Raw genomic sequence first — 15178 nt, 5'->3', positions numbered from 1 at the left:
AAGCAAATGGCAAGATTAAAACCTACAAATAAACTTTGTTTAAACATCTTTACAAGAAGCCTCATCTTCAATCTTCTCCAAGGAACTGGCAAGAACCCAAAGGCAATAAATGATGTGGCCACTCTCTCTCTCTCTCTCTCGTCATATATATATTCGAGCCAGGTTGTAGCAAACAAAGTGTTCGGCACCATCTTTATCTACTCCACTGGTTTTGCAACTGTTTAACATAAGAAGAAGAATATTATTACTATTATTATTGTTGGATGCATTGACTGTGAAAAGATAAGAACACACAGCAGAAACTTGGAACAGCAATACTCGGTCATATTGCAGGGGCTTCTCATTCCATTTTTCTCTCTTTAATAATAAAAGGGTCATTTTGATACAAGTGGGAAGAGATCAAAAAGTAATCAGTTCACAAAATGACTACCGCTTCAACTTTCCAATAATTCTACACCACATTTGCAAGTTGCAACATTATCTAGAGAGCAAGAACCTTCTTCCCAAAATTAAAACATTAAAAGGATGAGTGTTTGAAAATAAGGCAACATTATCTAGAGAAAAATGGATATTTGAGACATGACAAAGAGCTGTTTTTGCACTCTGGATTAACTTTAACTTACCGTTCATTTCCTTCAATATCATTTCTGCAGATGCACCAGTGGAGAATCCAAGCCTTAGCATGAGTTTTTCCAAACGGTTCACATTTGTAAGGTAGAGATATCCGATCTGCAAAATAGAATATTAAAAACCTAAATCAAGAGAAAAGGTTCTTAAAATTTGACATGCGACTTCTTTTAAACATGTTAAATCCACATATTGAACCGAAACAAACTGGCCAAGTATCTAGAAGATACCATACATGCCCTTAGAGTGCAAGATTACAATGGTAAAACTCAATGCTTATACAATATGGTAAATTATAAGATGATTTTCAGAGAATCAGACTCCAAAGGTACTGAATGAAATCTCACAAATACATTTACATTTAAGTGAAAAACTATTTCAATAAAATCATCATATAAACTAGTAGTGGAATTATGTCAAATCTCTAGACATACTGGATGAAACATGACATTAACCTGTTATAGCACAGGTAGATCCCTTAACATGACCTGGATTACAGTGCAAAGTGAAAATACCAAAATATTTTATAAGTAGAAAACAGAAAATCTCCATATTTTTTTCCGCATCAACAGGTCATAAATAGAAGATTTCAGACACGATAAAATTCATGTTTACGATAAGTGAAATATTTTGGACCAAGCGGTAGGCTATTGGTAGCCAGAATTTTCCTCCAAAGAATAATTCAAGAGCAGAACCCTTTTCCAATACTAATATTAACTAAATAAATTATAAACTATTTCAGAAGAAACACAATGACGTAGGGAACCGACCAGTGTTTCTAGTGAAGATGCTCTATTATAAACTGCTGCACCAGCACGCTTTTTGGTCTTTGTTTTAGCAGAATTAATATTCTTTCCCCATCGAAGGACATCCCTGGCGTCAAAACAACAAAATTCCAATTATAATATTCAAATTACATTCAAAAAAATGGTTTTGCATAATCATGTTCGAAAAGCTGTGTTGCAAACATGAGATTTTAAATCTCTAGATCTGTGCTGACATGCACAACTGTATCTTGAATCTTGATGCCTCTTCTTAACCAACAGAATAACTGGTTGTTGTCCCTATGATTACTCATTGTTTTATATATATAAAGTTCTAGTCCAAATGTTACAAGACATAATATGCATCATGGAATCGCTTTACTGTCTTAAATGTCAAACCTTCTGTTCTCATCACCATTTAGAAGAGAGCACCACATACTTTGAAGAGTTTACTCTTGAGCTTAATAGAGAAATATTCACTTGATATACGAATTAATAATCACATGCAGAAGGTTCCACCAAAATCATATTATCATCTGAAATTATCTAGAAATATTGCTTTCTTAAATATAATCAGTCCAGAGGAGGAGTATTGTTACTATAGAAAAGGGAATTTAATAGCATAAGAATGTTTATCATAAGTCATTCATATGAGGCATTGCAAATGTCTGACTTTCCCTGAAGACTTTCAACCAATCATTTTCTAGCCATATACTATTAGTTTTAGAAAACCCACCCTGTCTGAGGTAGATTTGGTTGCAAATTTTGTATTCATAAGAAACAACATTACTAGATGAATACAATTAGGAAATCAATCTACACCACACACATTTGATGTCTACAGACTCTACACCAACCAATCCATCTATTCTAACTAATCGAACAACTAGAGCAATTTTTGTTTACAGTTGTTCCACGTTTATAAGTTATAAAACAGCATGACTGCGACTCAATATGTTAAAACCAGAAATTCCAAAATTTTAAAGATTGTAGTGGGCATGCATATACATAGAAACAAAGACTATGTTACTCTAGCACTTCATTTTTCTAGAGACGCCCATGCCCAACATCCAAAGCATATTCAAATATGGGTACGAGAGTTCTCTCCAAGGATCCTTCGCATACATGGCAACTTTTTTAAAAAGTTAGAACATACCATGATGCACTTACACGCAAGTCTAATTAACATGAAATAAAGATAAAAGCTTAAATATATGACGAACATTTCCACTAACCTTTCGGTGCTTGATAAGAAACTATCATTAAGAAGGTCCAGTAGCAATGCATCCTAAAACAATCAAAGAAACTTTAGATTATGAACATGCACAAATAACCGAAATACACCTCAAAACATCAATATATATTCATTAAAAAAATCATACTTGTGCCTCGCAGCGTACAACCGATGTCACACGATCATTATAATCCTCAATACTTAGCGGAGGGTACAAAAAATGTCTACGCGCATATAGCTGCAGAAAACAATAAATATTACATATAAGACACATACAAAGATAAGGTTTATGCAAAGTAAATAACATGTTCCAAGGGTATGGTAAAAGAACCTCGTAAATGCAATCGCCGATATAAGCTAAAGTCGCCGCATTGAAAACCGATCGAGGCTTCTCCACTTTCGGCGGGGAGGGTAACCATCGTTCATATCCCAAATAAGTCTCATCCGAATCTACCTTTACGGGCGCTAATTCTACAATTATTAATTAAGAAAATGAAATAATCACTCAAAACATCTGGTCTACACAGTGCTAAGATATTGACGACGAATGGGTTACCTTGAGTGGGACGCTGCTTGAGGATATCGAAAACCGATGGGTCTGTTCGGGTCGGGAGGGTAATGGGCGGTGACGGTTGAACTTTAAGGTCAGGGATGGGTTTCAGCTTTGGCGGTGCGTTGGGGTTGTAAGAGGGCCTTTGCTTGATGTCCCATGAAGCGAAAACCGCCATGGGCACCGCCGTGGGAGATGGTGTCCAGGTCAGAATGGCCATTTCGCACAGTTATCCGAAAGAGGGAAGATTTTTTTAGAGGGGGTTTTAGGGGAGGGTTTAAAAGGGCTTGGTTTAAATAAGAAGGTTGATATACATAGAGGTAACTAATGTTTTAGTAATCTTTTATTTGCATTACTAATATACTTGAAAAATTACGTTTCATGTGGATATGAAAATTGTTTTGGGTAAACTATGCATTTAGTACCTAAACTATCAGTTTTAATCTGTGTTAGTACCTAAACTTTCATTTTTTAAATATATATCTAACGTTTAATTTTTGTTTCATTTTAGTACCTCACGTTAAAAACATAACGTACGGGCCGACGTGGCATAGGTTCGGTGGACTGACGACCAATCCGAACAATGGATCACAAGAGAATGATGAGTCGACCAATATAGTTTAGGAGGATCGTAGAGATCGAATGATGAAGAAATCGAAGAGTTCATTATCGATTTAGGGAGATTAAGGCGTTTTCCAATGAAATGGAAGTCGAAATCGCATTTAGGGGGTAAAAGATGTGTGAGTTAAAAAGTTTGAGCTTCATCGATCAAAATACAACAACAAAAGCACATACTTAATTTTACATTAATCAAAATACTATTATATTAAAATCTATTGAATATAAAATAATTTTACAGGGGCCGGAGCTAGGGGTGTTCAAATTTTCGAACTAATTCGGTTAACCGACAGAACCGAATTAGTTTGGTTAATTTGGTCGGTCACCGAATTAGTTCGGTCGGTTAACAGTTAAGAAAATTTTTAGAATTCAATTAACGCTTTATTCGGTTCGAAATCGGTTAATTAACCGAAATTAAATTTTAAATTTTAAATATATTATATATAACATATGAGCTCAACCCAAACCATTTAAAACTCAATTAATAATTTAAGATCCAATAACTTTTAAACCTAAATCAATATTAATTAATTAAAAAAATTATATAAAATTTTTATTTTATAATTATATATTATTTAAATTAATTGTAAATGTTTTTTGAATTTAAAAATATTAAAAATATTATATATAATATATGAGCTCAACCCAAACCATTTAAAACCCAATTAATAATTTAAGATCCAATAACTTTTAAACCTAAATCAATATTAATTAATTAAAAAATTTATATGAATTTTTATTTTATAATTATATATTATTTAAAATAATTAAAAACTGTTTTTTTAATTAAAAAATATTTAATTTTTATATAAATTAGAAAATTTTAAAAATTTTCAGTTAATTCGAAAATTAACCGAAATTTATTTGGTTTGATTAATATTTTCAAAAAAAAATTCGATTCAGTTAACGGTTAAAGAAAAAAAAGTTCAATTATTAGTAATTTAGTTCGACCAGCCATCGAATTAACCGAATAAACAGCCCTAGTCGGAGCACATTTGGGCCCTATAAGAACTCTGCCCCTGCATGTTAGGAATTCTCTTCTACTTGTAGATATATAATGCTAGAAGTTCGAGCAAATAAGGAAGCCGCAGGCTTAGGTTCATCATTTATTGGCGGATTTTCTAGGCTTAAATGACTTTTTCCTTCTACGAATCCCAATTCGGCTAACACAAAGCAATGTATATTGTTTTAAGTGGCACGAGCTTCTTCTTGTGATGACACTTTGGATCAAATTATTTTAACATTGCGTTTGTGGGAAGTTCTACCGTAAGCAGCTTTAATATACGGCTAAGAAAATGTGCTAACGAAAATGTTATTATTTTTTAACATTTTTGGTAAAAAATTACTTAAAATATTATTATTTCTATTGGAAATATTGTTATTGGACGCTTCACCAGGTTTGGTAATATATACAGTAAAGCTCTAAATAAACATTATTTTTTCTAACTGGTATATTAACAATCCCGGTAAAACGCTCAATAATAACATTTTCGGTAGAAATAATAATGTTTTAAGTAAATTTTTACCGAAAATGTTAAAAAAATAATAACATTCCGGTAGCACATTTTTTTAGTCGTATATTAGGTTGTCGCACGTCAGACTTCCCTGTGTTTGTTGTTGTTATTATGTTATATAGATTTTTGTGTGCATGAATGTATTTTTATATGTATTTACTAATATTATTTATTTATTTATTTATTATTGTTAAAAAAATTAAAATCATGCATAAAAATGCATCAAAAAAGTATATATAAAACATTTAACATATTTTTTTACATAAGTAATTAATTTTATTCAAAATAGGAAATATCTCAAATTAAAATAAAAAAATACAATCACAACCATAAATTAAGCACATAATTAAGGAAATTTCATACACATAATTAGGGAAATTTCCTACAATCAGTAAAACAAAACTAACAATTTAAGATCACATAAGGACCATACAAGGAAATATTAAATCTAACCAAAAAATCCGAACAAATATAGATACAAACAAATCTGATCGCATGGACAAACGAACCACAAAAGAGGATCAAACTATTGAAATACTACCGACAAACCGCAAATCAGAATCAAACGACATGAAAATCTATCCGTGAACGTAAATCGGGTATCAAAATCCAATCTGAGGGTCCAAAGCAGGGAATATAAACAAATTATCAGATAAGCACCATCTTGATTAGTCGTGACGATATTAAATCAATCTTTAGAAGAAGAAAAAAATATAAATGAAAAAAAGACCAAAGAACCGAAAAATATACCCAAAAAATAAGAAAATGTGCCATAAAAACATATGAAAACGTATAACACAATATATTTATTGAAAAAAAATTAATTAAATCTATTTTTAACCTTTAAACTAATGATCAATTAAATCTAAATACAATTTGCTAAAGCTGTCACACTAAAATTTTAATTGATTAGGCAACTAAAACCGAAGCCATTTTCCAATAAAACTATATATATATATATATATATATAAAAATGATTAACGAGTTGCTGAAATCATCACCTTCTTTGCGCCGCTTGTCTTCGGCTAGTATGTGTTAGTCGCCTATCGTTAATGTTTATCGTTTTTTTTTAATATTGGGTTATCTTTTGTTTTTTTCCTAATAATTTTATCTTTTTGTTTTTATGACACATTTTTTATTTATATTTTAATATTTTAATATTTTAAATCATTTTTATCGTTTAATTTTTTATCGCTTCGACTGATAAATATTATACTTATTTGTTAACTTGTTATTTTGTCATATTTTGGATCCTCAACTTAAATTTGGATATACAATTTGCGTTCGAATATAGTTTTCTCATAGTACTCAACTCTAATTTACGAGTGTCGATGATCTTTCAATAACTTAATCTACCATTATAGTTTGTTTATTGATACATTCAGATCTACTCACATCTATATTTTGTCCGACTTTTTTTTACGAGTTTTGACATTTTCATTGTATGATCCTTATATGATATTAAATGATTAATTTCTTTTATCAATGATTATTTAAAATATCTTAATTATGCATTTAGTTTACGGTTATAGTTGTAAATCTTCGTTGTAATTTATATTGTTTCTTAATAAATCCAATGACTTATATTTGTATAAAAATATAGTATACATAAATTTTTAATTGATTATTAAATTGAATTTTAATGCTAAAATTATATATCTAGTTGGATCATAAAAATATTTAGGATATCAAATTAAATATTGAAATTAAATTCATATACTAAAAATGTAAATTTATCCTAAATGATTTTAAATTTGAAGTCTCTTTATTATTAATATGGAGTGAACCCAAGGTAATATTTGTTCTTAGATTTTTAATCATTTGACATTAAACACTTAATCACCCTGAGTAATTTTCTGGTACTCGAACCCGTAACCTCTAGGAACAATAACGATTCTTTTAACCACTTAGGTAAGTTAACTCATGTTGATTTTTGAAATTCTAAGTCTTACTATTTTTTTTAATATTAAGTCTTACTAATTTAAATAAAAATCATATTTATCTAGTATATATATAGATTTTATCTTAATAGAGAAAGATCTGATTAATTATTATATAAACTATTAATCCAATATATACTAAAACCAAAGTAACTATCTAATTAAAATTAATCATAATATCCCAACTTATTACAATTATTTTACTAAAAGGCCTAATTATCTTAACATATTAAAATCTTATTTATGGCAACACTTTTATTCCTAAAGCACACCATTTATTGTTATTATTATTTTTGGGTACCTTTACTTTTATGACCCCTAAACCATGAAGCTAAAAGCAAATGATAAACCAAACATTTTAAATTCCCTGTGAAATAGGGAATGTGCGCAAACGTGGACACCTTGTAACCGAAGAAAAAAAAAATAAAAATCTCATAACGTTGACACAATTAAAAATATTAAAAAAAATACATATATTTATATAGTTTGTAAAAATAGTTAACTGAGATTAATAGTAAGCAAAAAAGTAAACTTTTACGAAAATAATAATAATTTGTCATAAATTTTAAAGTTTTAATTTCAATCATTAAATTTAATTAATCTCAATTCAGTTTATACATTTTCTTCGTTTTAGTTTTCTTTTGAATCTCAATTCAGTTGTTCTTTTTTTATTAATCTGAAATAAGTATAAGTCAGTATCTGTTCAAATACAACTTTCAATCTTTTAACATGGAACACTCACACCCCTAACATCTATGCTGCTTGAACCCGGATCCTCAAAAAAAATAACAATTCTTTTACTACGGAAGCGACTTGGTTCGTGCTTGCTAAATTCAATAAACGTGTATTTATTTTAATTACTGTTTTAGGCATAATTCATTGTGTTGATCAATTTCCACCATGAGCTAGTCTTCCAAAGTTAATGGTTTATTAATCAAAATATCTTGAAGTTTATTTAGTTTAGTGGAGGATCCATAAATCAAGTTGTGTATTTAACTGCAACAACTGGCTGAGTAATTACCAACCTAATTAGTTAATGCTATTAATCTAACTTCTAAAACTAAATTGATCAAATAGTCATTAAATTATCAAACTGATTATATTTTAATTTTTGATTTATTATTATTTAACTAAATCACTTCATTATCAAAATTTTATTATTTGAATTATCAACAGTTAATAATTAACAAAACTACTAACATAACGATTAAAATTATATAGTTATATAATTCTTTTTTATTATATATTTTATTAATTTAATTCTTATTTAAATTCAACCCTTTGTGAAAATTTGATCATATAATGACTTGAGAAAAAACGATTTTATCTTTTACAGTGATTATTTTCTTATATATGTTGAATGCCACAGTGTTTCATATAAGACACACTCATAAGACCTGCCCACAGATTCCACTTAATATAATTTTGGTTCACTTATAAATTCAGGACACATCATTGTAACGTCTTAATCTAGTAAGATTCGAAGACCAACAAACTACGACGTCACGCGAATCATAAAAGAGGTTTATCAAAGTTTTTCCTTAAAATTCAACAAGATCATCTGCATAAATCCATAAATTGACATACAATTTTTTTTATAAATTCATGTAACTTATTTACATATTCGGGAGTCCCCAAAATACTTGAAATTGGGATTTACAAAATATTCAAATTTGCATTTTGACATGACATACCCAATTTCATTTACATTACATGCCACTAGTACAAAAGACGAGATATACTCAAAAGTTGACGGCTGGTGCTAGTCAGTCTAAGTATAGGCTCCTGCTCCTAACATGCGCACGGAAACAAATTCAGAACACTGAGCTCACAAGCTCAGTGCCACACTAATAACTGAACTATACTACATGCATCATCTAATGTTTATACTTAAAACATACTTAATTCATAATCGTTAGCGTACGAGTATACTAACTAAACATACATACAAAGGTAGGCATCATGGTGCGATTGAGGGGTTACATCTCGGAGCTCACACACCCCTCTATCGTACCTAGGGTGGAAATCCATAATTCTACATCGAATTGCGTCACCCGCTAACTTGCTCCGTCAAGCCTTGAGACATCTACGCTCAGTTAGCAAAGATGTGCCTAATGCAACATCTTAGAGTTGGCCATATCTTAGCATACAAACGTATTCTTATTCTAGAGTGGTTCGGGTGTCCGTCTTGTTTCCCGGACATCAATCAAGGCTAGTTTTATGTCGCCCTAATTTTTTTTCTTGTTTCTAATTAAAATTAGCAATATTTCATTCTAACTTATCTTTTTATTAGAAATTATCCCAATTAAAATCATACTATAAGTCCACGACCATCTGTGTACTATTCAAGACCTATTTGGTCCAAAATAAGAAAGGGTTTCGAAACTTGTTTCAGAGGTTTCGAAACCTCACATGTATCTTTACAATCTGCCCAGATGGTTTCGAAACCTCCCCTAGGGGTTTTGAAACCTCCCCTAGGGGTTTTGAAACCTCCAGAAAATGTTTACATTCTGGACTACTGGTTTCGAAACCAACCATAGGGGTTTCGAAACCTCTACTAAAATTTTAGTTCCAGCACGTTTTTAACTCCTTAAAACCTTCTTCAAAGTCACTCCAACACATCCAAAAGCCAAACATAGGTTTATACACCATCAAATAGATAAAAAGGGGGCCTTAACCAAGTTTAATAACATCCAACATTAAAATCTACCATGAATGACCATACAAGCTTACCAACTAAAAATTTCTAGATTAAAATGCATTCTAAGACTTACAATTGGTATAAAAAGGTTATAAATGCATTACCTTGAATGCTTGGCTGAACAAAAATCCCTAAAATACCCAAGGGCCAATTTTTCTTTTCCTCTTGCCTTGGATTCTTCTCCAACTTCTTTCACTAATGCATAAAGAAATGATGTTACTAACTTATTGAGGAGACTTCTAATGCCCTGATTCTCGGGTTAGTAGTTTTGGGTAAAAATCAAGTGAATTTATGTAACATCCTCCATACTGGGTTAGTGGTTAAATTGTGAGATTTAAAAATTCAGTGACTAAATTGGATAAATTGAAAGGTTCAAAGAATTGATTGAAATGTTTGGTGTAGGATCAATTAGCAAAGAAGGGGGAATTAAAGGGGCAAATGAGTATTTTGATAAGGAAAATAATTAAATCTTAGTTGATGATATTTATACCCACGTGGAAGCCAGTGAGAAAGACCAAAGTTCCAGATTTCTCTTCTTCTTCATTATTCTTTTCCACCGTGAAGCCAAGCTAAAGGTAAGTTTTCTTGTTGATTAAATTCTTGATGAATTTAGGGTTGCTTATTGATCATTAGATGATAACTAAGCTTAAGGAAAGCTTAGGTTATCTTAAAATCAAAAGATGATGGAATTAGGAAGTATTAAAGAAAGGAAGTAGAAAAGTGAAATTTTGGAATAGAGTTCATAATAAGAATTGGAAGTTGGATTTGACTTGTCATCAAGCTAATTAAGGAATAGGAAGTGTTAGAATTAGATTAAGAACATGTTGGATTTTGAGTGAGATTCTTAAATTCGTTATGGAGAATTGGATTTCTAAGTTTTAGAGGTATTGAATGGATAATAATTAGTTTAAGTAAGTGGATGCAAGTTAGGGATATAAAAGAAGGTGAATTATGTAGTGTTGAGAGGATTATTAAGTGATTTTCAAGCTCAAAACATGATTTATGGGCTAGGGGTATAGGTACCCATTCAATAGGTATTGATACCCTCTCAAACGAGAAATTCCAGAATGTTATGGGGGTACCGATACCCCCCTTGACGAAAAAATTACAGAATGTCATTAGGGTACCGATTCCCCCCATAGGGGTACTGATACCCCCTAAAAGAAAAATGAAACATTAATTCTTTAAATTTGTTTAAGCTATTAGAAGTTAATTACAAGGTTTAGGCATCTGATAATCAATTTGAAAAATTTATTTATGTAGATTCAGAGCCTAAACAAGTTCTAGAACAGTTGCCCAGTAGGATTGATCGAGGGAAAAACAAAGAAATATAGGTGAGTGCATATGCATAACATGATTATAGCGATATAGTCAGTTCTAGACTTGTGATAAGTCTAGATTCAATACATTGATGCATGATTCATTTCATATTGTGAAGCATGATATGAATTCATACTATGTGCATTGTGTAATATGTTTTAAATGAATATGTATGCAAAGTTATATGAGTCATGTGATGAAGGTAAGTAAATGATATGTCTATGTGATATACTATGTAATTTGAGAAAAGCCCATGTTGTGTAAATGAGAACTATATGTATAGTTGGCATGCCAAGAGTAGAGTGTCTACGCGGTCCTTCGGGATATATATGTATTCTTTAGAATATGTGTGAGGTCTTTTGAGACACATACTTGATCCATGGCATATGTATATGATTCTTAAGGAATTTCTACGTGGTCCTTAGGGACAATCTTATATGGCACTACGGTGCAATTCTATGCGACACTTTGGTGCAATTCTACGTGGCACTTCGATGCATTTATACGAGCTGTGGTGATAGCATAGTGCACAACCTCATAGTACTCACATACCTTAGGTTCTCAGTATGGTATCATGGACTAGTGAACTGATTAATATGAACTTATGAGTGTTAATATGATGAGTCTATGTGTAGGAGACATGGTTATGGACATTATACATATTAAATGCATATGTTTATTGCACTTCATTTCATTTTGGCATTCTCATGATATTTTAATATTATTATTATATTACCTCACTAAGTCGATGACTTAGCGTGTGAGTGTTTCACACGTAGGATCCGAGAAAGTGGATGAGACAGGTTAAGCAGCTGAACAACATTACTCCTGTAACTATCAGATCAGAGGTAACTTGATCAGTAGGTTCTTTTGTTATATAAATGAATGTTGATATGTAATCAAAGAGTCAAGTTGTGTATGCTCTGAGTATTTTGATAAACTTATATTAACATATGTATATTATTGTATTTTAATAATATAAGTTCAAATGTTTTATCGTTTTTTTAAAAGAATATTGTTTTATATAGTCAATGTGACATCCTGGACTCGTATCCGGGTTGGTTATGGGTTGAGGGTGTTATATTTAATAGTATCAGAGCTATGGTTTAGCCGATTCTAGGCATAAACAAGACTCTATAGAGTCTTTAAATGGAATCCATGCCAACATATAGTGAGAACTTCTGATCTGGTATAGTATGAGTATGTTGTTTTGCTAATAGGATAATGAGTTTATTTTATTAGATGTCCAGACATAATAGCTCCCGAAGTAAAGCGGGAGAAGATAGGTCTGCTGAAAGCAGTAATTCACCTACCCTGGCCAGGCAAGGTGAATGACAAACATCTCAAGGAATACCTGTACAAGACCAAGATACTTTCTTCAGGACGTTGGACGTAATTTTGACGCCTCTTCAACCTCTTGCCCCACCAATTCAAAGAATGAATGTAGCAAAAGAGTTGAGAAGTTTGAGAGATCTCGAATTTAAGGGAGAAGCTGATGAAGGTCCGGCTGCGGTAGATCTCTAGTTAAATGATTTGAAAATCATATTGGATAGTCTCAACTGCTCTAAAATGGAGAAGTTAGATGGAGTTGTCTCGTTACTGAGGGGTCAGGCGAGAATATGGTGGACGAACGTCACCATGAGGATGTCAAATGACCAGTTGACTTGGTCTTTGTTCTTAGATGAATTTAAAAACAAGTATATAGGAGATCAGTTCATTCGGCAGATGAAGCATGAGTTTATGAACTTGAAACAGATGAACCGCTCTGTATATGAGTACGAATACGAGTTCAACAAGTTGAGTCGATTTGCATATGAGCTTGTGCCTACTGAAAAAGATGCGTGTGAATGGTTTGTGGAGGGCTTGCACCATAGGCTTAAGGAAACGCTGATAGTATTAAACTTGTCCTCATTTCAGGAGGTGATCAATCGTGCAAAGGCTCTTGAAAGGGCTCAGAATGAGAGATTCGGGGACTCAAGAGTTCAAACATCAAAGAGGACGGGTGCTTCTTCCAGCTCAACACCACCAAAAAGAGGGAGAGACTCATGATTTCTATCACAAGTTAGATCAGAATCAATTGCATCATCTGCTAGGGGAACAAGTCAGGCAAGACCTAGACAGACACAGTCGATGGGATCTGGTGCTGTGAGATCCAATAAGGGTCAAGCGAGACAATGTCAACATTGTGGAAAAAACTATTTTGGGGCGTGTCGAATGGCTGCTGGGACTTGTTTCCGATGCGGGGATGCTGGATATTTTATTCGGGATTGTCCGTTGATGGTTAGTGAACCTGCACCATCTGAGAGAGTTGGTTCTGCCTCACAGAGAGGACGAGGAAGAGGCAGAGGAAGGAACCAGTCTGAATCCTCTGCTCAACATGAAGTTTGGTCAACCGCACGGGTATACAATTTAAAGACAAGTGAAGACCGGGATGATCCCGATATTATAGCAGATACTTTTCAGCTGTACGATAAATTAGTATTGGTACTGATTGATCTGGGTTCTAATTATTCTTACATTACAGTAAATTAGTAAAGGAATTGAGGATCCCCTTAGAAGCTACGAGTAGTGAGATTATAGTAACTAATCCTTTAGGGCACAGTGCTCAGGTGAACAAAGTCTGTAAGGGGTGTCCCATAAAGATTCAAGGAATTGAATTCCCTGCTAATTTGATGGAATTACCCTTTGATGAGTTTGAAGTGATTTTGGGAATGGATTGGTTGTTCCGGTACTATGGAGATGTTAATTACAGATCAAAAAATTAACCCTGAAGAGTCCTAGAGGAACAGAAATAAGTGTGATCAGTGAAAGATTTAATCCTTTAACAAATGTAATATCAGTAATGTCTGCTAAGAAGCTATTACTACAAGGATGTCAAGGTTTTCTTGCAAATGTGATAGATACAAGAGCTAAAGGGAAATGATTAGATGAGATTCCAGTAGTCCGGGAATTCCCTGATGTTTTCCCTACTGAGTTGCCAGGATTACCTCCAGATAGAGAGGTAGAATTTCAAATTGAAGTAATGCCGGAAACCACTCCGATTTCAATGGCACCTTATCGGATGACTCCGAAAGAATTGCAAGAGTTAAAGAATCAATTGCAAGAATTGCTAGAGAAGGGATTTATTCGACCAAGTTTGTCGCCTTGTGGAGCTCCAGTGTTATTTATCAAGAATAATGATGGGTCAATGCGTCTCTGCATTGATTATCGGCAGCTTAATAAGGTGACCATCAAGAATAAGTATCCCCTCCCGTACATTGATGACTTGTTTGATCAGATAAAAGGAGCCTCAATATTTTCAAAGATTGACTTACGTTCTGGTTATCACCAATTAAAGATTCAGGAGAAAGATATTCCGAATACGGCTTTCAGAACGAGATACGGTCACTATGAATTCATCGTAATGCCATTTGGAGTAACGAATGCACCTGTTGCTTTCATGGACCTCATGAATAGGATTTTTCAACCTTATATGGACCAGTTTGTAGTTGTCTTTATTGATGACATACTGGTGTACTCGAAATCCACTGAAGAGCATAGCGCACATCTGAGGATAGTTTTGCAAATTCTCAGGGATAAGAAGCTTTATGCGAAATTGTTCAAATGTGAATTTTGGCTAAATGAAATGGTTTTCCTAGGGCATGTGATTTCCACAGATGGGATTCAGGTGGACCCTCAAAAGGTAAAAGCTATAATAGACTAGGAAGTTCTAAAGAATGTATCCGAAGTTCAGAGTTTCCTTGGACTTATCGGTTATTATCGAAGATTCGTTAAGAATTTTTTGATGATAGTGCTGCCTTTAACGAAGTTGATGAGGAAGAATGTACCGTTTGTTTGCACTTCTGAATGTCAAGAAAGTTTTGAAGCTTTAAAGAGAATTTTGACAGAACTCCTGTACCGTTTGTTTGCA

At 32.6% G+C, this 15178-nt stretch overlaps 1 protein-coding gene across 1 annotated transcript; it reads right to left on the bottom strand.

Moving 5' to 3' along the window:
• Positions 1–111: 111 nt before the first annotated feature.
• LOC120137515 (mini-ribonuclease 3-like) lies at positions 112–3439 on the bottom strand. Its single transcript, XM_039153249.1, has 7 exons — positions 3182–3439; positions 2957–3096; positions 2774–2863; positions 2627–2679; positions 1398–1500; positions 624–729; positions 112–217 (listed from the first exon to the last, which is right to left on the bottom strand). Exons 1-7 carry the CDS (start codon positions 3393–3395, stop codon positions 198–200), a joined length of 726 nt encoding a protein of 241 aa, XP_039009180.1. The 5' UTR covers positions 3396–3439; the 3' UTR covers positions 112–197.
• Between the last annotated feature and the right edge of the window lie 11739 nt (positions 3440–15178).

Source organism: Hibiscus syriacus, unplaced genomic scaffold, assembly GCF_006381635.1.
Source record: "Hibiscus syriacus cultivar Baekdansim isolate YM2019G1 unplaced genomic scaffold, ASM638163v2 tig00110674_pilon, whole genome shotgun sequence".
In the NCBI taxonomy this organism is placed as follows: domain Eukaryota; kingdom Viridiplantae; phylum Streptophyta; class Magnoliopsida; order Malvales; family Malvaceae; genus Hibiscus; species Hibiscus syriacus.
The sequence above is the reverse complement of the archived record's forward strand: the minus strand, read 5'-3'. Positions and strand labels throughout refer to the sequence as shown.

What these genes read in the sequence shown, in the direction of transcription:
- LOC120137515 (XM_039153249.1), bottom strand. Translation starts at nt 3,395, where the DNA reads ATGGCCATTCTGACCTGGACACCATCTCCCACGGCGGTGCCCATGGCG. An exon ending in TCGGCGATTGCATTTACGAG is followed by an intron (nt 2,864 to 2,956) that starts GTTCTTTTACCA and finishes TGTTTTCTGCAG; the next exon opens with CTATATGCGCGTAGACATTT. An exon ending in GATATTGAAGGAAATGAACG is followed by an intron (nt 218 to 623) that starts GTAAGTTAAAGT and finishes TATGTTAAACAG; the next exon opens with TTGCAAAACCAGTGGAGTAG.